At 39.6% G+C, this 24,590-nt stretch overlaps 2 protein-coding genes across 3 annotated transcripts in view; one reads left to right on the forward strand and one right to left on the reverse strand.

Moving 5' to 3' along the window:
• Positions 1 to 3,888, forward strand: part of LOC309384995 (uncharacterized protein) — a 41,454-nt gene extending 37,566 nt beyond the window's left edge. The window contains exons 3-5 of the mRNA XM_081939017.1: positions 1,773 to 1,847; positions 2,918 to 3,055; positions 3,545 to 3,888. Coding sequence (XP_081795143.1) covers positions 1,773 to 1,847; positions 2,918 to 3,055; positions 3,545 to 3,688 — 357 coding nt within the window. The 3' untranslated portion in view covers positions 3,689 to 3,888. The remainder of the gene's footprint in view (positions 1 to 1,772; positions 1,848 to 2,917; positions 3,056 to 3,544) is intronic.
• Positions 3,889 to 7,556: 3,668 nt separating this feature from the next.
• On the reverse strand, positions 7,557 to 22,150 carry SERPING1 (serpin family G member 1). Of its 2 annotated transcripts, XM_081935561.1 has the most exons (9): positions 21,660 to 22,150; positions 19,998 to 20,111; positions 19,656 to 19,784; positions 18,590 to 18,920; positions 17,114 to 17,251; positions 14,128 to 14,331; positions 10,673 to 10,815; positions 9,143 to 9,362; positions 7,557 to 8,161 (listed from the first exon to the last, which is right to left on the reverse strand). In XM_081935561.1, exons 1-9 carry the CDS (start codon positions 21,717 to 21,719, stop codon positions 7,911 to 7,913), a joined length of 1,590 nt encoding a protein of 529 aa, XP_081791687.1. In that variant the 5' UTR covers positions 21,720 to 22,150; the 3' UTR covers positions 7,557 to 7,910. The 2 variants fall into 2 exon arrangements, with proteins under 2 accessions (XP_081791687.1, XP_081791688.1); XM_081935562.1 differs by lacking the exon at positions 19,998 to 20,111.
• Positions 22,151 to 24,590: the final 2,440 nt, after the last annotated feature.

Here is a 24,590-nt window from a genome sequence, read left to right on the forward strand (position 1 = left end):
TGTTAAGCAAAACAGTTAAATGAGTTTTGCTCCATTTTGCAATCTTTCTTGCCCCAACTGCTAATTGAATCACTACAATTATTAAGTTAGTAACACAGTTGTTCAGTGAATCAGGCTTCCCCATTGACTTTGCTTGTCAGAAGTTTGCAAAAGGGGATCATCTGAACTGCAACCATCATAAATGCAAGCCAGTTGCCAAGTGTCTGAGAAAAGTTTCACTGTCCAGCTTCATGGCTGAGACATAGTGAAGCTTGGCTGTCTGAGCAGGGCAGTAGATGTTTGCTAACCTAATTTCCCACTGACTCAAGAAAGGAAGAAATGCGTGTTATTATTATTTTTTACATATTTTAACTTCTTTTATAAACAAAGTGTTGCCTGGGTTTCCCCCCTTTACTTCTTCTCTTATGCCAGGGGTGTCCAAACTTGGGAACTTTAAGACTTGTGGACTTCAACTCCCAGAATTCCCCAGCCAGCATGGCTGGCTGGGGAATTCTGGGAGTTGAAGTCCACAAGTCTTAAAGTTCCCAAGTTTGGACACCCCTGTCTTATGCATAGTTCATTTGACATCATGTTTTCATTTTAGATTTCAGCCATCTTATTTTCTTTCCATATTTTCCAACTTAACTTTGATTTGTTCTTAATATATAAACCATATCATTATTTCCTCTTCCAAGTTAATCAAATTTAACATTTCATTTCCATCTATTATTCTGTTTTGCTATCGATAACATACATCCTCAAATTTAATTTTGTACAGTAAACATTTCACTTAATTAATTATCCAACAATTAATAATATTAATCTGTTTCCCACACATCCTATTAGCTATATAGCATTGGCAATATTACCGTATTTCATTCTATTCTATTAGTAAATCCTTTTCCTTCTTTCCTCCTTTCAATCATTTTCTCTTAGTCTCTCAGGAACTCCACTTGTCTTATATTCTCTTCTTTCCACCCATTCACCTAGCTTTTTCTTGTTTTTGTAGTTTCTATATTTTTTTCTTCCCACTTTTTTTTCTCCCTTTTAGTTCTATTGTTGTAGTAAGTTTCCCCAGTTTTTTCCCTAATCTTTCCCCATTATTCCCACCTTTGCTGTTTAATTTCCACTTTTTGGGGGCCACTTCCCCCTTGTCTCCTTTGGGTGTGTCACTGTAAATCCCAATACAATCATCTGAGTATTTTTTTTTCTTTTTCAAACTCTTTCTCTTCTGTAATATCTTCTTGTTCTTCATTTAGTCCCTTTTCTATCTCCTTTTCTGGGAGGAATGCATGTTAACATGGTCATGAGGAAGTACCCTTAAAGTGGTGGTTCAGTGGTTAGAACGCAGTATTGCAGACTCATTCTGCTGACTGCCGTCTGCCAGCAGTTCGGCAGTTTGATTCTCATTGGCTCAAAGTTGACTCAGCCTTCTATCTTTCTGAGGTCAGTAAAATGAGGATCCAGATTGTTGGGGGCAATATGCTGACTCTGTAAACCGCTTAGAGAGGTCCATAAGTGGTTAAGTCCAAGTGTTATTGCTATTACTGGGCAATTCTTCCTCTTCTAAAGGATCATTTGTACTTCTGCAAATCCTGCTTTAAACCACGAGACATCCCACCCCCTTCTGTATGGATGATACAAGGTCAACCTTTAGGAATATAAATCGCTACTAGAAGATCATCTTTATAATGAACCAAAGGAATGAAAAATAATCATTACTGTTTTACAACTGAAATGACTTAGGGCCAATTCTTTAATCCAGGCTTTGTTATTCTTTTTCTAATTTGCAGGACGAAGGCTTTGGAGTTAGAGAGTTAAGAGGACCTGTATGTACTGGTGGTTTCAGAGACCAATCTACGGATATGGTAAGAAGGCATTTGAGTAGATGGGAAGAAGCTGCTCCATTAGCCTGAAGGCTGCTACAGACTTAGTTCAGAATTGCCTCTCTAGACTTCAGCAATTGACTCTGGTCAACTCTCAAAAGCAATAAATGAATGAATACTCATGCAGTTCAGCAGTGTGGAGAAGTTTAAAAACTGAAATGTTATACAGTCTGGGCAAAAGAAAGAATGAGATATTTGCAATTAGCACAGGGAAAACAGGGTGCTTTGAACCAAGTATTGTTGAGATTCCTGGCATTGGTGAAGTTGGAGGCTGTTTTTAAAAAATAGTCAACTGAAGATATGTTCTAACTGGATAGCAAGCCTATAGCCCAGTGGTGGGATTCAAATTTTTTTTTCTACTAGTTCTGTGGGCATGGCTTGGTGGGCGTGGCTTGGTGGGTGTGGCAGGGGAAGGTTACTGTAAAATCTCCATTCCCTTCCCACTGTAGGGGAAAGTTACTGCAGAATCCCCATTTGCTCCTGATTAGCTGGGACTCGGGAGGCAGAGAATAGAGGGGGTGGGATCAGCCAGAGGTGGTATTTACTGGTTCTCTGAACTACTCAAAATGTCTGCTACCGGTTCTCCAGAACTGGTCAGAACCTGCTGAATACCCCCTCTGCTACAGCCCCTGTCTGTGGGGTGTGGAGTCCATCCCTCTCATCCACAGATACTATTGGAATAAAGCAGTGACATCCTTGGCAAGAGTTGCCTTGTCAGAAGCGAAAGGTTTGTATTCTTGTAGCTCCAGAGTAGGACTTTATGTGTTCACGAAGGCCCTGGATTTTGTTCCCTCAAGGACAAAGATTTTTCTTCTGCTTGAAGATGTCACCAAAACGTTTTTCTCTAGTGGTTTTTAGAGTCTTCTAATGTCATAAAACACCACTGAAAAATGATACCTGCATTTGTCCTCAAGAATGTTACACATGCACAGTGTTTAGATGACGCTAACGCTAGGAAGGAATATAAATCACCAGTGAAGAAATGACCTGAGTCTGGCCAGTAATATCCCTGCTTAGTGTCTCTCTCTCCCCTTCCTCCATTTGTATTACAGGATACGCGGTTGTGCCAATACAGCAGATGCTTTCAGCATTTTGCAGGTATCATTGGAGAGTCCAGGGCACTGCAGCCCAGCATTGAATATTGTCGGAAGTACCTCAATCAACTGGAAAATACTATTAAAAAAATGAAGGTAAGAGTGGTTCCTTTGGGCCTATTAGTACAATTGCTGGTTTTTCAAAATGACTTTCAGGCTCTGCGTGTTGCAAAAGAAGAGTGGTCCTAGAGCAAAATTTTGGGAAATCTTAGCAAGCGCTACAACGAGATTGTCTAACATTCAGACTTTTAAAAAAATCACATTGAATAGGATTCTCTCCCACTTCATTTGCATGTATCACCCTACCTCTTACTCAACATTGCTAAACCTGCAAAAGTACATTGGGACAGTTGATTCTTTCTCTTGTACAGTTTAGAATATTAAATTAGGACTTAGGAGGAGAAACCTAAATTCAGAAAATTCATATGAGCATGAAGTTCATTAGATGACTCCGGGTCATGTGCTCTCTTTCTCAGTCTAACCTACCTCGTAGAGTTATTATTGGGGGTTAAGATGTATGCTATCTTAAACTCCTTAGAGAAAAGGTACAAAGTCATGTAATATTTTTTTCCACTCTTTCTTCAGCCACACCACTCAGTCTTGTGCACCACATACTGCAGAATCTCCTGGTCCTCCACGGATCTCCGATGGCAGGACCTCATCAAAGGACCCCACCTGGCCCAGGAATTGCTTGCATATTTGGAGCAGCTCAACCTTTCTTGTAGCTGAGATGACCAGCACGATGGAACTGAATGATTATTGCCTTAGGTCATGTAGTGGAGGTCAAAGTTTTTTTAGGAAAGGTCGAGAGCATTTATTTTATACTTTGTTATAGTGGAAAGGCAGTTTCTGTATATGTTGAAGCAGTGTTTTGTACAAGCAGAAATGATCTGTAATAGTGCAATACTGTACATATCTTTTTAGGAAGTCAGTCTCATTGAGTTTAATGGCTCTTTCTCATCTGGAATGAAGTAAATGCTTCAGCAAAGTTGACGCAATATGCAACTTAGAGATGAAAGCAGCTGAACTGATTTTTGCTATTTGATTATTTATATATAAATACAAATAATAATAATAATAATATTAATAATAATAAATATTTTTGTTTGGTTACTCGTTATGTTCTCTGGTATCTGTAAGGATAGAGTACAAAACTTTAACATTTTTTAAAATAAACTTGGATTCTTTTCTAAGTAGTTGCTTGCACTGTATTTCTCAAAGGAATAGAAATTCCCTAAGACTAATCTGAACATTCTTACTGACTAGAATAATGTCTGTGTATGTCTGTGAAGTTTAATCAGTTTCTTCCATGTAAATCCATAATTCCATGAGTGATCCCACCTATTACCTCATCATAAAGTTTGATAGTGAAATAACTATTTATTTGGAAGGCTTGAAAGACTCTCAAGATAATAGTGTATGGTTCACAAAGGATTGCATATCTCTTCCCCAAAAAATAATAATAGGAGTGCACTTTATTCAGGTACATTCATCCTGCTGTGTTAGCCTCATATTCATCCACAAATATCAGGCAGACAAGTAGTACTTAATGTAGCTAATGCTCTTTCTCAGGATTATGGAAATGATGCTTGCTAAATCTTAAGAAAGCTACATTGACATAAGGGATAATCTTTAAGTCAGCCAATTTAGATTGTGTTCAAAATAAAATGAATGCTCTTGGGTTGGAATATTGCAAGTGGATATACAGTTTGTTTGTTTATTTACGTAGTTAGAAAAAAGGATACTTAAAAAAAAAGCAATTGAAAACGTAAGAAACCAGGATTATAGCTAGGTCTCAGACAACATTGCTCTCTGGTTGCTATTAATTAATAATACTGCATCAACAGTCCATTGCTAACAAGGCCCCAGTGGCTCACTGAAATGAGAGAAATTATTATTTTTTCCCTAGAAGACTATTCAGTTATGCTAATGCCCATTTGCAGTCTAAACAATTTAATCCAGTTTAATTATTCCTTTCACTTTTTTGGTGAGAACTAATTTAGGAGCACTTTTACACAACACTATTTCTACACCCCAGCAAACCAACCAGAATGCACAAAAATCATTGTTCAGTCAACGCTTTGTCCTCTGAGTTATTCAAGCAGCAACTCTCATCTCTCCTACTTTGTGCCTATAGCACGGATGGGCAACTAAGGCCCCTATATGGAAAGCTTACTGGCTCAGGAATTTTGGGAATTGAAGTCCTCAGATCATAAAGGGGGAATAGTCACCCATCTCTGGTCTAAAAGGACAATTTTAAAGATGGCGGTACTCTCCTGCCCTCTGCTCTCTTTACGTGCCCCCTCCCACTCCATGTTGCTGTGATGGGAAGTTAAAGGCAGTTATTATGGGAAGAGCTGATATTATAAAGTGTCTCTTTGTCAAAAAGGGTGGTGCTGCCTGAGTCCTGACCTGAAGGAGGCAATCCAGCCCTTCTCAAGAGGCCATTCCTTGACCTAACAATATTAGACAAACTTTGTCTAGTCTCCAATCTTCCCTTTTTAGGGAAGATCACCGGGGGGGGGGGGGGGGTTGGCACACAGGTACAAAGGGTCCTGGATAAAATCGATTATCTGGGTCTTTTTCAAACTGGGTTCAGGTTGGGACATAGCACTGAAATTGTGTTGGTTGCACTTATGGATGATCTTTGGAAGAGTGGTTCAACCATTCTGGCCCTCCTAGAGCAGTTGCTTTTAATAATATTTTTATTTATTTATTTATTTATATCCCACCTTTATTTTGTAAACAATTCAAGGTGGAGAACATACCCAGTCAGTGGTAGGATTCAATTTTTTTTTTACTACCGGTTCTAGTGGGTGTGGCTTGGTGGGCGTGGCAGCGGAAGGATACTGCAAAATTCCCCTTCCCTCCCCACCCCACTAACCTGCTTTCCAGCTCCATTCTCCTGTGCAGGGCAACAGAAGAAGATCCAGCTGATCAGCTGGGACTCTAATCAGCTGGGACTCGGGAGACAGCAAATAGATGGGGGCGGTGGACAGAGGTGGTATTTGCCGGTTCTCCAATCTACTCAAAATTTCCGCTACTGGTTTGCCAGAATTGGTCAGAACTGGTTGAATACCACCTCTGCCAGTTCTCCTTCCTCATCCTACCTTCCACAAAACAACAACACTTTGAAGCGGGCTGGACTGAGTGACAGCAGCTGCTCCAAGTCATAGTATTGTTCTGGATGACCTTTGAGGATTCAGAGTGTGATGGTAGTTCTCCTCCTTCCTCCTAGCTCCTTCCTTGGTGTTGGTGCAAGGGGGAAGTCAAGGCCTAGGCCTGTCAGGGTTCCAAGTAACACCCCCAACAAAAGAAGACTCCGAGGCTAGCGACTCCTCAAAGTTCCAATTTATTAGAGATGTCATATTGGCACATCTGGGAAAACCTGAATCTGAAAGTTCTGGGTTTTTCCCCACCCAAAGAAGGTTAAAGATCCATCCCTCACACCCACAAGTCCATCACATAGCCCAATCATTTCATCATCCCAACTGGAGGCAATCCCTAGTCACTCCTATCCAGGTGCAGGCTAATTGTCCTTGACTCTCAGAGGAAGGAGTGTTGTTATGGCTAATTCTCCACTGACTCCTTGTAATCCCCCCTCCTGTTTTTATAGGCACTAAATGTGGCAGCCCTGAAGCTCCAAGGAAAAGATGGCTCCCAGGGCTGACAGGGCCACTGCAATGTAGGTTGCCTTGGGGCTTGAGCCTTTTACTGCTCCTTTTAAACATAATGAAACCATTGGGGGGGGGTGTGTGTGGCATTTGTCAGTATCGTCAATCCGTTGGTAATATTCAATTATATACCTCTACCCCTAGATATAATGTTGATGGTATGGCAGTGTTGGCCAAGGGTCTTGTGGGGGAGGAATTGGCTTTGATACTTAAACCTGGTAAAATAGAGTTGCTCTTGGTTTTTGGCCACCCATGCCCAGATTCACATATTTAATCTCTGATTCTGGACAGAGTGGCAATACCCCAAATCATGTTAGTATGCAACTTGGAGTCCTCCTAGACTCATGTCTCCTGCTCAAAGAGCAGGGGGGCAGCCATGGCTAGGTGTACATTTGCACATATTCATTGTGCACCCTTTGCTGGAGGCTTTGCTCAAGTCACTCATGCCTTGGTAATTTTCCATTTGGATTACTGCAGTGTGGTTTACCTGGGGCAGCTCTGAAGGCTACCTGGAAGGCTGCATAAGGAAAAGAGAATGGTATAAATGCAAACTTCAAGTTCAGGTTCCAGGAATGGAGCAACTGGCAACTGGGTAGGGAAGAGGCAGGACTTAGGGGGAAGGCAGAGGTTCCCTCCAGTGAGAGCACAAATCCTCCACAAGTTCCCAACCACATTTGCTTTAGATGAAACTTCAACTTTGCTTCAATTTCAAATTCAGATATTGTTCAGCAAGGACAAGATTTATTCAGACCTCCAAATTATCCAATGTCATATATAATCATGCACACTGAGAGTTGGTTTTAAGATTCTGAGGTCATCATGGGTAGACCTGGCTATATGATAACGGCTACTGACAGAAATCTTTTACCCCAAATTCTCTCCAGCAAATCTTAGTCTGAGATACAGCAATAACAGTCCAAGGAGACAATACAATTATACTTTATTTCTTAGAAGACCAAAAGAGATAGAAGAGGTCAAACATACAGACATGGTGGAGCCCCACTCATTTACTTCATGCCTGGCATAAATGAGATGGATTTCTCTTGGGCTCATAGATGCAAAAAGGATATACAAAACACACAGAGAGGCAGGGAATATACCTTTAAAAAAAAGATAACATGAACAAATAAAAGAACCTTTTAATTGAAGAGGCTAAATAAATGTGCTCCATGGAATCAGAGTTAAACCTCCTGATTATATTTTTCAGGTTAAGCTAGCTAGGGAAATCTGCAAGCTGGTTTCGTCCTGTTAATGGAAATTGGGAGGGCAAGGAAAAGTTAGGATGCCAGTGGGTTAGTGACACGTCCCAGAAAGACTGGGACTCTATGATCCCTCACAAACAAAAAGATGAACGGCTGTTGCACTTCAAAGACTGTGGCTGTACGTGCTAGGTTGACGGCTGTTGCGGCAGCTCCCTCTACTCCCTCCTCCGAGACTTGTAGGACAGCCTTGTGCTTGGCACTGGACACAGCTATTGGTTCGCCCTGAGTCATCCCACACAAATCAGCATCATAGAAAAGCCCAAAATCTGAAAGGAAACGTTGAAAGGATGCATAAGAAATGGCTCAACATTTGAAAGAAAAACAGAACTAAAATAGATCTAAATCTGCAAAACACCATGTTCAGGTAACGTCCATATTACCTGCTTATACATAGCTGGAGTGTGTTGCTTTCTTTCCCAGAATTATTTAAAGAGGAATTATGGCATTTCTTTGTAAAACACTATTCTAAAAACTTGCAATGTCCTCATTGTAAAGGTGACACATATTGGCAAGTCAATCCCATTCTGCAATCTCTCCCAGGTAGAATAATTCCTATTTAATTAAACATTAATTAAAGGCTCAATACTGTATCCAGTCAATTTCTATTACCTAATGTTTACGCCCGTGATATATTTTTTAAAACCTTTTCTTGTTATTTTCTTCTTTTCTTCCTTTTACAGCCATCTTTCCAAGTATCCTCTCACAAGGGAGGCCAAAATGACTAACATTAAAACTATCCTAAAAGTCTCAAAAGCGTTTTCCATTTCCCAACTCTAACAATTTTCTATTATTCAAGAGAATTGCACTGAAAACAGAGCAAGAGGGAATGTTTTTTTCCTATTTCCTCATTATCTTCCAAAGTGACAGATAGTCTTTGACTTACAACCATTCATTTACTGACCATTTGAAGTTGCAACAGCACTGAAAAAAAAAGGGACTTATGACCGGAGCTTGCACTCACGCATCTCCGGGGTCATGTAATTAAAAAACGGCCATTTTCCATTCATTTCTGCCCTCCCCAGCCCCCAAGAGCTATCTGGAAGCCTCTTAAAGGCTATGCACGGCCATTTTGGTGAAGGGGGTGGGGCTTCGGGAGGCAAGAAATGCGGTATTCAGTGTATAAGGCGCACCCAGATTTTCAGCCTCTTTTTTAAGAGAAAAAGGTGCATCTTATATTCCGAAAAATACGGGTATATTGTCTTCATCTCTAATGTTCCCTCTGTTTTTAATGTCTTAATTTTGCTTACCCATTTCTCCAATGATTTCGGCAAGATCCTGGGATGATTCCAGCTTAAATTTTGGTAGCATTACTATTGTTGGCTTGACAGGCATGGCCTCCAGCCTATTCAGAGCAGCCATGACGGTTGTTGCAGTGAGACGTTCTTCTATCTCAGAGAGGTTTATGAACTGGGAGCGAGGGACGAGGATCACCAAACTCAAATCGTCATGCAACTGAAACCGGCCAACCTGATGAAGCAAATATCCATCAGCCACTAGTCCAGAGGTGTCAAACTTGATTTCATTGAGGGCCACATCAGGGTTGTGTTTGACTTTGGGGGGATGGGTGTGGGGGAGATGCCCAGAATGGGCATGGCCAACTTGACATCACTCATTGAGGCTCCATTTTCGGCTGCGACGGGGTCCTGCAGCCCTCTGCCAATAAAAATGGAGCCTGGGAGGTCCGCATGGTGGGTATCCATTTTTTAACTACCGGTTCACTCATGCCCGTGCGCTCACACACACACGCATGACTGCCGTCACCACCACTACTGGTTTGCCCAATTCGGACTGAGCCGGCAAAAACCCACCCCTGAAGAGGAGTGAGAAGTGATTATCTAGTTATTTGTTTGTCTGTCCATTCAGCCATCCATCCATCCGTTTGAATGGCATGGTCAATAGACTTGTTTGAAAGTTCTGGTTTAATTCTATCTTTTATCTTTATGTTTGTTTGTTTTTTAGTAGAGGTAGAAGAAGCATTTGTTATCCGGGCTTTTAAAATACTGAAAAAGAAAGATTTCCTGCTTCTACATTAACAATAGACAATCAAACCCTTATTCAGTCCAATAATGTTTTTTAACTCAAAAGAACAAAAATGCTGGGCATGAAAGTGGAACTCCACGAATGCTTTAGGAACCATGTATCACTACAGAACAATAACTCTCATGGTATAGGTAGAGTATTTACTGGTAGCAATAGAACTTAGATTTATATACTGCTTCTCAGTGCTTTTACAGCCCTCTCAAAGTGGTTTACAGAGTCAGCATATTTTCCCCAACAATCTGGGTCCTCATTTTACCAACTTCAGAAGGATGACTGAGTCAACCTTGAGCCGGTGAGTATCAAACTCCTGGCAGCCAGGGGTTTGCATTTAAATGCATTGCCTTTGTTGTTGTCCCCATGCTTACTTTTTATTTTTGTTTTATATTTCTAAGCAGCTAAAAAGGACTAAAAATTCAAATGTAACTAAACAATATATATACATGATGGCAACTGAGAACCACATAAAATATCAGCAGTTGACACATCAATTCCCCAGAACCAATTAACTTCCCAGCTCCCTGATGGGAAAATAGCCACCTTTTAAAGGCTTTAGAAAGTGTCAGTTGTAGACCAGCCAGGGATTCCAGAGGGCAGATGTTGCGATAGAAAAATCTTACTTCCTAGGTCCCCATTACAACTTATCTGTCAAGGAATTGATGGAATGTGAATACTTCATAGAAAGCATGGATCAGATAAAAGGGACTTGAATGAAGCTGTCCCTGTCAGGTGCACATTACCTTAGCCTGCAAATTGTAGTCAAAGTAGGAAGTTACTGGATATTTCTTACTAGTCATCATGGGTACCTTGATGGAAGGGAGATCAGGGCGGAAGAAATCTTCAGTGATTGTATTCTTTTTTTTAAATATAGTTTTCCATTTGGCTGAAAAGTTGAAGAACTTGGATAAGAGAGAAGTTCTTGATGCATACACACACACACACACACACACACACCAACTATATAAGAAAAATTTAAATTTATCCAATGAAAATTGTGCTGGATGAGTTTCAAGGATTAGATAGATGCGCTGTTCGGATTATTAGTAAAAACTGACCTGAAAGCAGGGCAATCAATTTAAATTTGTGGGCAAGTCTACCTTTCAACTCATAATATTTAAATAGTGAATAAACTTAAATTAGGTGAAGTTTATATAAACTCATAATATCTAAATGAAGTTAAAAAAAGTTTCCTCAATTGAGTTCACTCCTTGATATCTTATTGGCCATTCGTGTTGCTTAAAAAAAAACAACCAAAGCATCTTGCCACTGCATTTTTCATTTGTTTATGCTTTCAAACATTTAAAGGGAGGGGGATATGTGTAACCACAAAAATAGATGCAAATATTTAAATGGTATTATTGGTTGATTCTTTCCTTCATCTGTTAGGGAAAGTAAACATCCCTTGGTATTTCACAGTTGGAGGGATGAAGGTTAATCATCTCTTTCCATTTCCTCTTCTAATCAACAATTTGAATAAGGTTCCGTGAAATGTGGAATCACATCAACAGGGGGTGGAGTGAGCTTATGGGTTTCTGTATTGAGGATTTTTAATTTTTTAATCCACCTAGAGTAACAACCCATGGATGCGTTGGGCAGCCATATAAATTCATTCAATAAATAAATAACCAGTTGCTAGTCTCATCATTCTGAGGAGGTGCAGCATGAATCAATTTTAAGAATGATCTCAAAATGATGGATGGCTGCCTTATGAAAGAGTTTGGGAACAATTTGGGGATCAAAATGATTACTAGACAAAACTTACTTGATTTGTCCTTGGATTACTACTGGACACAGGTCAGCATGGCAGATATTTGCCCATACTGTCATGATGGTTCAGGCCCAACTTGATGGTCTAGCTAACTAAGTTCCCTGCATCAATCCAGGTTGCATGATGTAACTTAGAATTTCAATGTGCATAGGAAATTCTTAGTGTCACCTCAGTTCAACCCCGAGCCACCCCAGCGAGGCTGTCGAAGTGATGTCCCGGTGTTTGGAAGCCGTCGGGGTCTGGATGGGGGACAACAGACTCAAACTCAACCCCTCCAAGATTGAGTGGCTGTGGCTACCGGCGCCTCGGTTCAGCCAGCTGACCCCATCGCTGGCCATAGGGGGCGAGCAATTGCCCCCTGTGGAACGGGCGCGCAATTTGGGCGTCCTCCTAGATGCCCGGCTGTCAATGGATGACCATGTGGCAGCCGTGGCAAGGGGGGCATTCCACCAGGTTCGCCTGGTGCGCCAATTGCGCCCCCTTCTGGATCGGGATGCCCTACGCACAGTCACTCATGCGCTGGTGACATCTCGCCTAGACTACTGTAACGCTCTCTACATGGGGCTTCCCTTGGGACGCGCCCGGAGACTGCAGCTAGTCCAGAACGCGGCCGCATGGGTTGTCATAGGGAGCTCTAGATACTCCCATGTAACACCTCTCCTGCGCGAGCTGCACTGGCTACCTGTAGTTTTTCGGGTGCGTTTCAAGGTCCTGATTACCATCTTTAAAGCGCTCCATGGCACAGGACCTAGTTACTTGCGGGATCGCATCCTCCCACATACATCCCTGCGGCCAATCCGCTCTCACAGGGAGGGGCTTCTCCAGGTGCCGTCCACTAGGCAATGCCAGCGGGCGACACCAAGGAGTAGGGCCTTCTCTGTGATGGGCCCAACCCTCTGGAATGACCTCCCCCCCGATATCAGAACCACCACAGACTTCCGCTCCTTCCGACAAAAATTGAAGACTCACCTGTTTCGATTAGCTGGCCTGGCATAATTATAATTGTGACAACTGTTACCTCCTGGAAACATATTCTTACCTGGTTATTTATAGGGTACGGTTTTAAATTTAACTGATTTTAGGGTTTTTAGAACCAGATTTATATTCTTCTGTACAGTTCTTTTTAAATTTTTAACCTCCTCCTTATGTGTATTTATATCTGTATTTATATTTGTATTTGATACTTATTGTTTGTTGTGTGGACTGTACACCGACCCGAGTCCTTTTCGGGAGAGGGGGTGGTCTAGAAATTCGAAGAAAATAAAATAAATAATACATTGGCCACTGGGACTAGTTATCTAAGGAATGCTGAATGAAAGATAATAATATTCAAAGACAGTGGCAGCAATAGAGGGACAGATTATCAAAAAGGCTTGGAAGAAAAAAAAAGTCATAAGAATATCCTGAGGGACAAAGGACTAACGTTACTTCCTGTATCAGAAAACCTGAACAGAAATAGTGTGCATTAGGGACAAATGACATCCCAGTATAGAGGAGATGGTGCAGGAGAATCTGATGTGGCATCTGTGAGGCACACAAGAAATTGCTAGTGTTCTTTTGAGTAAGGCATCTGAACTGCCAAGAAGCTGTGTGAACCTTCATGTTTTATGCAAATAAAAACCAGGTAGAAATTAGGTTATAAGGATACAACTTGGCTTGGCAATATTTAGTAGGAAATTCCTTATAGAATTAAGGAAGGTAATTAAAACAGCATGGAAAGTAGTATTGTCACAGTCCCCCCTCCTCCCCTGTTTCTCTTCTCTTGTTAGTATTTTTGTAAAAGTAACTCAACAATGGATTGTACAATGCTTCAAAAGTTTTCTTTGGTTTGAAAATACTTTATGCAAATTATACCTTTGAAAACTGCCCTGAGAAGCAATCTTCCTTCTCCACTTATAAACGGAAAACAAGGCTGACATTTACTTCACTTCATATTGCTCTAGATTTCATTCAGCAGTTCAGCTACTGGAAGTACCAGATGAATTGTACACAAAACTGGTGAAAAAGTCTCTTCAGATACTGGAATTGCCATATGAGGCCTTTGGTGTCATGAAGTGTGATCGATCATCGATCATATTGCCTCTGGGACAGGAGGCACCACACTGAGGTCAACTACAATTGCCTTGTACAAAGTCACCAACACATGCCAATATCTGAACGTTTAATTTCTCTATGTGTTTAAATAACATAATAACAGTATAACAATATAACTGGGTTGTTATATTTTAAATCCTTTAAGGATTGCCACTCTTAATCCCAGATCCAGTAACGCAGTATGCACAGTACAAAAAATACAATTATTTATTTCTCTTTTCCCCCCAGAGAAAATGATGATGGCAGTGAGTTCTAGATTAAGCACTTTCCTTCTACAGGAAATCAGAGAGCGTTAGAGGTCAAGGGCAGAATCCCTAGAAATATTTTACTTACAGTGGAAGTAGACAGCGTTGAGGAGCACCATTTGGGTATCAGGATCGAGGTCATCCAAGAGTTTCTTGATCTTGTTACCAGTACGTTCACTCACCCATGAGTTGATATCAGTCACCGCCTGCTGTGTGTTATTACTAAGGAGCTTTAGCTTGGTTTGATAGAATGTACTCGTTAGATTATGAAATCCACTGCCCATCTTAAATGCTGCATGTCAAAAATGTAGATTAAAAAAAATTGAAATAGCAGGCATGTACCCTTTACATTACTGATAATTATAATTCTTGTCTTCCTAAGATTTTATAGTTTGCTATTCATTTAAAAGATAAAGATGGATGGTTTCCAACTGTGGCTCATTTACAGAGAATATGTTATACTGTCATTAATTCATTTTCTTTAAGGGACCAGAAGAGTGCTTTTTAAGGATGTTCTTATATGAGAATTATAATCAATTCCTTTATAAGCTATAGCATTTTCTTTGGAAGTACTAATCTGGAAAGCACCAATTCATTTTTTGCATCTGTCTTCGTGCAAAAGGAAACAATAGCCCAACCTATCAAAAGCAGCATCATGGGAGACAGAACAGAAATGAAACTCAAAACAGACAAGAAAGTGGTAACAGAACACCTATCCATTTAGATAAGCCACTAAGAGAGTTGATGTAGGTGTCCTAGTAGACCATCATTTAAGTGTACTACAGCTGCCAAAGAGGCTAAATGAAGCCTAAGTTGCATCAACAGAGGGTTAGTTTCAAGATCACTTGAAGTGATAATACTGCTTCCAATTCTGGTTTTACCACAATACAAAAAATAAATAAATGTTGAGACTCTAGAAAGAGTGCAGAGAAGAAAAAGATAAGGAGTCTGGAGGCTAAACCATATGAGGAACGACTGAGGGAACTAGATATGTCTAGTCTAACAAAGAGAAGGACTAGGGCAGCGATGGCGAACCTTTTTTGGCTCGCGTGCCATAAGTGGGGGGAGTGCAGGGGGGTTGTGTGCAGCCGTGCTGCACCCATAATGCAATACATGACCCCCCAGTGCTCATGTGCGCACTACAGGCACCCCCCATTTTTACATGCTTTTTTCACCCTCCCCAGGCTTCAGAGGCTTTATAGGATGGGGAGGGTGAAAACAGCCTTCCCCGTCCCCCCGGAAGCCCTCCGGAGGCTTCAGGGACCTTCAGGAGGCTTCCCTGAAGTCTTCGGAGGGCTCAAAATGACCCTCCGAGCAAACCGGAAGTCGCTTCCGGTTTGCTCGGAGGGGCGTTTTAAATGTTCCGAAGGCTTCAGGGACCATCAAGAGGCTTCCCTGAAGCCTCTGGGGCAGTCAAAACGACCCTCCGAGCAAACAGGAAGTCCGTTCCCGAACTTCTGGTTTGCCTGTAGGGCTGGTTTTTTGTGCCCCAGAGGCTTCAGGGAAGCTCATGAAGCCTCTGGAGGGCCGCGGAGGGGGGGAGGCTCTTTTCACCCTCCCCAGGCTCTATAAAGCCCCTGGAGCCTGGGGAGGGAGAAAAACGGCTTTAAAAAGGGTGAACTCAGCTGGCCAGCGCATGCATGCACACTGGCCAGCTGACAGGGCAGCGCCTCGCGTGCCCTGACAAATGGCTCCGTGTGCCACCTGTGGCATGCGTGCCATAGGTTTGCCATTACTGGACTGGGGGGTGATATGATAGCATTCTTCCAGTATTTGAGGGGCTATCACAGAGAAGGGGGACTCAACTTATTCTTCAAAGCACCTGACAGCAGGAGAAGAAGTAACGGATGTAAAATCTAAGAGAGATTCAACCTAGGAGGAATTTCCTGACAGTGGAGAACAATTGATCAGTGGAATGGCTTGTGTCTGGAAATTGTGGGTGCTCCATCACTGGAAGTTTTCAAAAAGAGACTGGACAACCATTTGTCCAGAATAGGCAGGAGGTTAGACTAGAAGACCTTCAAGGTCCCTTCCAACCCTCTCATTCTATGTTCTATGAATTAATATGCTATTTATAGATTATCACTAAACTAAGGGAAATGATCTGAATAATCAATTTCTCTTAACTAAAATCTATAAACAGCAATTAAATAGAATCCTGCTTATGGATCCAGGTAAAAAGTATATTTATAGGTGCTCAAAAAAGAGAAAATCAGCAACAAAAATGTTCATCCATAATAAGTCCAAAAATGTCACTAGAAGAAGAAAGGAGAAGCATAACCTCTCCTTTAAATTACCGTGCCATCACTATTGTTCTGTTGCTGTATTTTACATTTGTATTTTTTAAAAACATGCTAAAATTATTTTCGGACTGAGTCTGTCAAGGGGGCAAAGAAAATATAGTTATAATAATATTAAAAAGTTCAAAATTTAAAAATGCTTATAACATATTTACACACAAACCTTTTTGCAGGGCCTTAGGAATATATAAATAGTTTTTAAAAAAGGAACTATTACCAGTAACATTTATTAGCTAAAAATCCAATTATCATAAGTTAATTTTTTTCAAACTTTAAAAAACGAATGTGGTAACTGTGGCCTCAAATCAGGTTAAGGAAGACTACTGTAGCATTTGCTCATCAAACAGAAAGGAGGCTAAAAAAGGCCGTCTGCCATTTTCTCTTGGAATCTCCCTTAAGGTAGTCTGATCTAGAGTTTAACCTAGTGATGGGACTGGACATCTGAAAGAGCATATGCTACTTCTGCAGAATTTAATTGTACAATCTGAATAATTTGGGGATTTGAGGGTTAATCTATTGTTGGATACAATACAATACAATAGTAGAGTTGGAAGGGACCTTGGAGGCCTTCTAGTCCAACCCCCTGCCTAGGCAGGAAACCCTATACCGTTTCAGGCAAATGGCTATCCAACATATATGGAGAGAGCCTGAAGTGTAATTTCCAGCACAAGCCAGACTTCAGTCGCATTTCAAGAAGATATTTCCTTTCCATTTGGGAACATGTTGACTTTTAAAAACCAGGCCTTTAGTTAAAATAAACCAACTGTTACTCACCTGGTTGGTAAAAAATCGCATTGGCTGAAGTCAGGGCTTCGGATTTGCCAAGTTCTTTCAAGGCTCTATGCACACACGCAAATTCTTTAGGATAGAACAGCAAATCCTCAAGACGATCTTTGGTTTCATCACAGGCTCCTGAATGGCAAAGATATGTATGTGGAGAGGTTATATGCCATTGTGCAAACACACAGATTTTTTTCCTGCAACCTACTTATTTAATTTTTCAACTCCCAAATTCTTGGATGTTATAACAATGCCTTTGCTATGACAATTTCAAGGCTGCCAAGTGTAACTCACGGGCTTGATTCTGAGATCTACATTGAGATGTATCTCTTCATTAACCTTACCCTTCACTTTAATGGACTTTCATGTTGCAAAGGCACATTTGAATGTTCACATTGTATGGATAACACCAGTACCGGTGTTTCTTTTTGTTAATCAGGTAAAGGATACATTTTCCGGGTATGTTAACACAATTCTCAGCAACAGAGCATGTTAAACCCATGTGACATTAATGACTACCATTGGATGATTTAGTGTGACAATGCAACCAGTTTCCCAGCTTGTTGTTGCCAGCATTGGAGATGCGGATCAAGTGAAAGTACAGCAATGGTTTCCTCTAAGATATAGTAAGACATTCAAGTGCCCTAAGATATTTTGGACCTTAACATCAGCTTCAGCTGGTATGGCCAACGGGCAAAAAATTGTTGGTGCTTTAGCCCAAGATATCTGGGTGATATCTGACTGTTTGTTTTCTAAGGAGCAGAAAACTCCTTAGACCAGGGAACAAGAGGTTCAGTTTGCAGCACTAACTCATTGTTCTGAAGGCCTCGTAGAAAGAAAGAAATTAGACAAAAATGGTGAAACAGATTGGATCAAAGGAAGTTGGAATTTGATTGTTGGAGCAAAAACTTTTAGTGAAAAATGAATTGTGTCCCCATGGATTTTCAGCAACAGTAATCAGAATAATAGATTGTGCTTAGCAGCCTGACACAATATAGAGACAAATATGTCCTGAACAAATGGTGGAAAAATCTGCCCAAAGCTTTATTTAGCTTGCCAATGATTCCCAAATGAATCTAACTCAGTTCTAGAAAGACAGGAATTTAATTTACGTAAATGAAGCTGTCTATAGTTTAGTACTATAACTTTCATAACAAAAATGAGATTGGAAGATAGAAATGTGTCTACTATATTAGTAATGCTATTTGAAACAAGGATGCGTAGGAGAGGAGGGATGTTTCATAACTTCCGTTTTTTAGAGAAACATAGTATCTAAGAAATTATGAAAAGATACGAATATCTTTTTATACTAATGTGTAGCATACAAGGGGACCTTTCATACAAACATAAATCAAGAAGCTCACACATTTGTGGACTTCTACAGAGCAGGAGACGCACTCAGACTGCACTTCAAATCCTCCAGGTAAGGGGGGGGGAAATGATGCAGAGGCCCCAGTGGTGTATTCTTACCTAATAGAAGATTGGAAAGCGTTGTTATGATACTTAGGGGTGAGAAAACCATGTTACCATCATTTTTCTGGGCTGCTATTTTATAGAACTCAAGCGAAAATCTGGATAGAGCCTCAGCCACCTTATGTTCATCTTCTGGAGTGGATTGAGCACATGTAGGCCATGGTTTCCAGCGCTGTGAGCATGAATTGGGTGGACAACTAGTATCAGATACTGTGGGAATGGGGGTAGTATTTGCTGTGGTTGGCCTTTCTGTTGGAACTTTAGCAGATTCTTTTTCTTCTCCATTTTCCTTGTGTGGGGGTCCTTGTGTAGTCTTAACTGAAGTCTCCTATAAAATGTTGATATTAAGTAATAGTGGATTACATTTGTACACATATGAACTTGTGCTTTTATATATCAGTAAAAGCAAAAATGATTGGCATTTTTTTTACTCCAAATACCTAGGTTTTAAATTAAAAATAAGCATATTTGGCACTATAATGCATAGTAATTAAATGTTTTGACATTTTGCAGTTTAGATGAGTTTGACATATAATCAGTTTTGGAAAACATTTCATATAAAAGGAACTTTAAAAGATTAAACTTCAATACCTTGTTCCTTAAAACAAAACAAGATAAATTAGAAGTTTATGTTCAGTACAAGTTAGGTTTTTGAACAGGCTGACAGCCAGCTACATTGCTTTCATTGCTTTCTCCTAGGAAAAATTGCAGCAGAATAGATTTTCAGAATTAGACAATTCTGGACACTGATTATTGCTGTGAGCAGATTAGACATTTTACCTTAAATGACACTTTCTAACTTTTTGATTCTGAGACGTAGAAAATACATATCTTCTGTCTGCTAACCAGAGCACGTAAATAAATGTTTTCTTTTATTTCTTCATGACCATATGGTTAATAGTTTGAAACTTATCAATAATGTTTCTAAAACAGAATGAAAATGCTGTTGGCTAGCAATGCCTAAGATAGTAGAATAGCTAAAATTTTAAAATAAATTCACTTTCTATGCAAAAGAAAGCTGAGTTAAAAAAATCTTCTTTCTGATTTTCATTAGCCAACACACCTGATAATCCCAGTCATTCTCATAGTTGGTATCAGTATCTGAATTCAGAATTGGCTCTTCCCATCTCTCAGCATCTTGAAAGGGAGTGGGTGTTATATCGTTTCTATTATCTTCTTTGATGCAAGGTGTCTTAGAAAAATAAATCCTCATTAGATAAATCAATGTGGTCTGCTTTCATCATAAACAACACATTTTCTTTCTGATTTAAAAGAGAAATTAGTTGTGTTATGTTAGTTTTTAGCTCAAAGTTTGGAGGAAAAGTTAGACGTGCTTTTGGAGAATTAACAAAATTGTGTTAGTTGATAGAATTAACACAATTGTGATCTGAATTTTGAATCACACCTCCTTCTTTCTGAACAACCATGACCAGAACCTCTGCCATCTGGTTTTATCTTGGCATTTGACTACTTTAAGTTCTTCAGTCCTCTCAGCAACTGTTTCTCTTCTAGATGCAACCTTGATGTGATGGAGAAATACATTCCTGTTATTTAAATGCATATTCGTCCTTTTAAAAACCCTAAATAATAACCATGTATTTCCTTTATCAACACTTCTTTCTGGTTTGGTTAACAAATTGATAATTCAACAATTTTTAACAGTCAACACTCAAATCTTCAATAGTTGAAGAAAGTATATTATTCCACCCTAATAATTTACCCTTAAAATACAGGCTTAGATTTGCTGACAACAGGCTGAGATTTCTTGTTTATTCTTCCTTTGTAGAGAGGATTATCTTACATTGAGACACTCTCCTTTGAGATAAATATTCTATTCTATTCTATTCTATTCCATTCCATTCCATTCCATTCTTTTGCACTGTCCCAGAAGACATTGAACATCTGATTTGAACCACAAGGTGGCAGTGTCAGGTCACAAAGGACCTGAACTAGGAATCCTATGGCTTCTTGGCTCCTCTCTAGGGAGTTAACTAGGGAATGTTAATGTGCATTTCTCCAGTCCACAAGTGGGCAGAAGAGTGTGCTGATATAAACGACACTGCCCTGATATTTGAGCCTATTGAGCTGCAACTCAAGGCTAGTATGTGTTGCTGTCCTTAACAGTCTTAATGAAGACAAATTAAGGAAAGCAATTGATGCATTTTTCTGGTGTTATTTCCCTTACCATTAAATACAATCTGCTAGTGGGAGACTATATAGCAATTGCTCCAATGTATGATTGGATGGGGTTGGGCAAATAAAAGTGAGTCGTTTGAGCAATGAGTTTAGCCAGCTTAGTTGCCTAACAGTTGATAAATATGGACGTGCTCCTCCAGTTTCATAATGTGCCTTTCCTTCACATTTTCAACCTGTCGTCCAGGCCAGTTTTGGACATGGGTTTAGTGCTCTTTCAAAAGTAATTAGACCTGTGCTTAGAAGAGGTGACATACATGGAGGTGGGCTCATGAAAACCACCAGAGTGCTCTTTCTCACTCACCCCACAACTTTCCCCCAAGAGCTAATAACCAGAAAATGGCCATAAGAAGACTTCATAGTCAGAAGAATACCTCCCCACTCCTGCAAAGCATTCATTGGTGACAGAATCAGCAGCAAGTAAACTGCCAGAATGCAGTTTTCTCTCCTTTTTCAAACTGTCTTTGGAGCACTACTACAAGGCTAGAACTTTCATCACTAAAGTTGCACATAGGAAGAGCATATATAATATCCAACAAGCATTATAAAAGCATTGGCAAGGCATTACATTGGTAGATGCCAATGAAAAAGTCAGATTCTCATTGTCTACAAACCCTGCTGGAAAATGGGAATGGATGGTGGTGTCCAGAAGGGGGTTTCCTATACCAGCTTTAAAGGGGCCAAAAAAAAGCAGGGCAGATGCTAGTACTTTGTTCACAGATGTTTGCCCCCGTGATCTTGGCTTGTTTCTGTGACTGTGATTTCTCTCATTTTATCCCAACAACAAATATTAGGATGCTGCATACTCTTAGAAATCTAATACAAGTTTAGATATACTCCATTGCTCTTAATAAGGTAAATAATGGGCACTTACCTGTTGAAGACTTGATATGGTCATAATGGCCAAACACAGAAGGATCAGCCAGGTCTTCATGATGGCAGAAAGCCTACCAAATAAATGACACTCGCTTTTAATCCCAGCCAAAGACAAAGGCCTCTCTCCTATTTCTCAGATCTTCTTCCTTGAAAAGTATCAAAACAGTTTCTTGCTGGAGGAATTCTGAAGAGCAGCCACTTATTTTCTCCCTCTCTCAAATAACTCCTTGTTGTTCTTCTCTGGCTGTTGGCAAGTTCCTCTCTCCCATTTTTCGCAATCTCTGATCACGTGATTAAGCCCAACTTAGTTTCACTCTCTTTAGGGGAATTCCATTACTCCAGCAGATCTTGCTGAAAAGGAACAATTAGAAAAATATGATGAAATAAAGAGATTTTTTTCAAACAAGGAGGGGAAACAGGAAGTTCTCTGAATGGAAGAAAAACAAGAGAACAAGAAGCAACTGTCTTCCTGCAAACTTCTATAGATAATAGAACCAAACAGTTGTGACATATATTACCTTACCTTGAAAGAATGGAACAAGAGAGAGTGAAATCGGAGAACTATGAACAGTCCATTGGTTGGCTTTAAATGTAATCAGTTAAAAATTAAAAATGATCGATTCCCCTCTCAATTAGAATTCCCGTAAATCAAGAGGGTGGGGATAAAAGGATAGTCATGGGTCAGCTTGTAGAATATCCTATCATGCATAAAAAAGAAAGATAGCAATAGGTAAACAATAACAAGTTGTGACTGCAAACTGCTTATTGTGTTCTCTCAACTTATTTCAAAAAGATGGCTTAAATCAAGTAAATGCTTTTGCATAGTGTTAAAAAATTATTATTGTTAAGAGGGTTCTGTGAACTGGGAAGATAATTTAGTAAATGACATTTTGCAACTGTAAACTTAATCTGGAAATGCAACCTATAGGGTACAGGTTTTTATACGGAAACAATTTCTATGAAGAGAAATAACAGCACATTAAAAAAACCCACGTCTCATAATCATTAAACTGTCTATATCCAGTTTGCACTTTATGATCCTTGGTTGCAAACATGTAGCAAAATGCTATGATACATACATGATTTATATCCCTATTCAATTATACATATTAAATCTCTTCTCATGTAGCAAATCCAGCACCAGTTCCTCCTTTTTTTATTTCACTGCGCAAGCATGTTCTTGATCTGAGTTTTCATGTCACACCCTGTGTTGAATTTCTCAAGTTCCTGCAAAGTCTTGAAGTCTCTTTATTCTACTTGCACTTAAAATATTCCTGATAGGTGCCAGCACCAATATTGTGCACAAAGTGTCAGAAATTATTTCTTTGGCAGGCTTGTGCCAAGAAGAGACAGAAAATACTACTTTAAAACGGGAATGGCTAAGGAGTGGGTGAGGGATGAGATGAAGATGAAAATTTAGGAGGACATTTCCTCTAGAAACGGCTAGCAGGCGACCTTGGTGCATTCAAGGACACATGTCATAAACTGATTAGTTTGGTTTGACTATAGCATGTTGCGTAAACCCAGTCAGTAATGGGTTAGACCATAAATAATGGGTAATGGGTATGGCTCTTGGGATGTGTGAACTTAGTCAGAACATCCTTAAAAAGATTACAAGTAGAACACTTAGTTTAGCATTTATTTAGATAGTTTTCAAGTATTACAACCAATACTCTAATAGTAGCTTTAAATTATGAAAGGGTCACTTTCTCAGCTGCATTAAACAAAATAGCTGCGGTTCACAAAAGCTTATAAAACTGAATGTATCTGTCTTCATAATGCTATAAGAAACATTTTTGTTTCTCCTGCAAAAGATTCTTGATTTTTCCGCATACCAGGGCAATACTCTTGAATGTCCTCATGAAATTATGAGCTTCTGGGAATCTTCATCCATTAAGCCAATTAGCTTTAGAAGGTAACTGCTGCTGCTACACTTGCATATTATACCATCCCATGGTCATCCATAAACCATGGTTTACAAACCATAATAGCTGAATAGGGGGAAGAGGTTGTGCAGGTCAGTTGAGCATAAGAGTGATACAGTTACCAATGGACTACTTATATGTATCTGAGGATAAAGCTAGGCCAGAGAATTATCCCCCAGCACATGGCTTTCAAAGTAAAAAAAAAAAAAAATAACAGATTTGGAAGGGATATTGAAGGTCTTCTAGTCCAACCTGCTGCTCAAGCTGGAGACCCTATAACACTTCAGACAAATGGCTGTTGAGTTTCATTAGCATTTTCTAGAAATCAGCTATGGTATTCATTCAGAACAGAGTAACGTTCTGTTCCTACTATGATCATTAATGTGAAAGTCTGAAGTTAGAATGTTTAGCAACTGATACTATGTAAATTTAAACAGAGCTGCACATAATATTCCAGGTATGGTTGTACAATTTATTATTAACCGCAAAGTCATAAATAAACGATGTTCCCAATTTTATGCTATTTCTCAATTTTCTTGTAAAACTTTGGGAAAAATACTTTAAAAAATGAAGACAGCAAGCAAGCGACAAGTTAAATCTTAAAGCCTATAAAAGATAATAATTAGAAAATTAGCAATTTCACATTTGAATGAAATGTGAACTCAGATATAGATGCCATTATTATCTTGGTTTTAAATGTATTAATAAAGTTATTTTTTATTTTATTTTTATTTTAGTTATTTGTCACTAATATTTGTCTTAATGATTCATATAAGCATGGGTGCATGGTTTGCTTCAGTTTTGTTAAGTATGTGGTATGAACCTAGCATTCTGGTTTAACCCATGCTTTATGGTTTAGTATTTCTGCTAATCCAGCCAGGATTTAGTTTAATATGATTCCAGCCCCAGGTTCTCATTCTTCCACAAATATCTATCCTATATTTTCTATAATGAATAAAATACTATTATCTCCTCCCCCCGCCAACCTTAGTAAGCCATTGATA

Source organism: Natrix helvetica (genome assembly GCF_964273705.1).
Source record: "Natrix helvetica genome assembly, chromosome: 1".
Classification (NCBI taxonomy): domain Eukaryota; kingdom Metazoa; phylum Chordata; class Lepidosauria; order Squamata; family Natricidae; genus Natrix; species Natrix helvetica.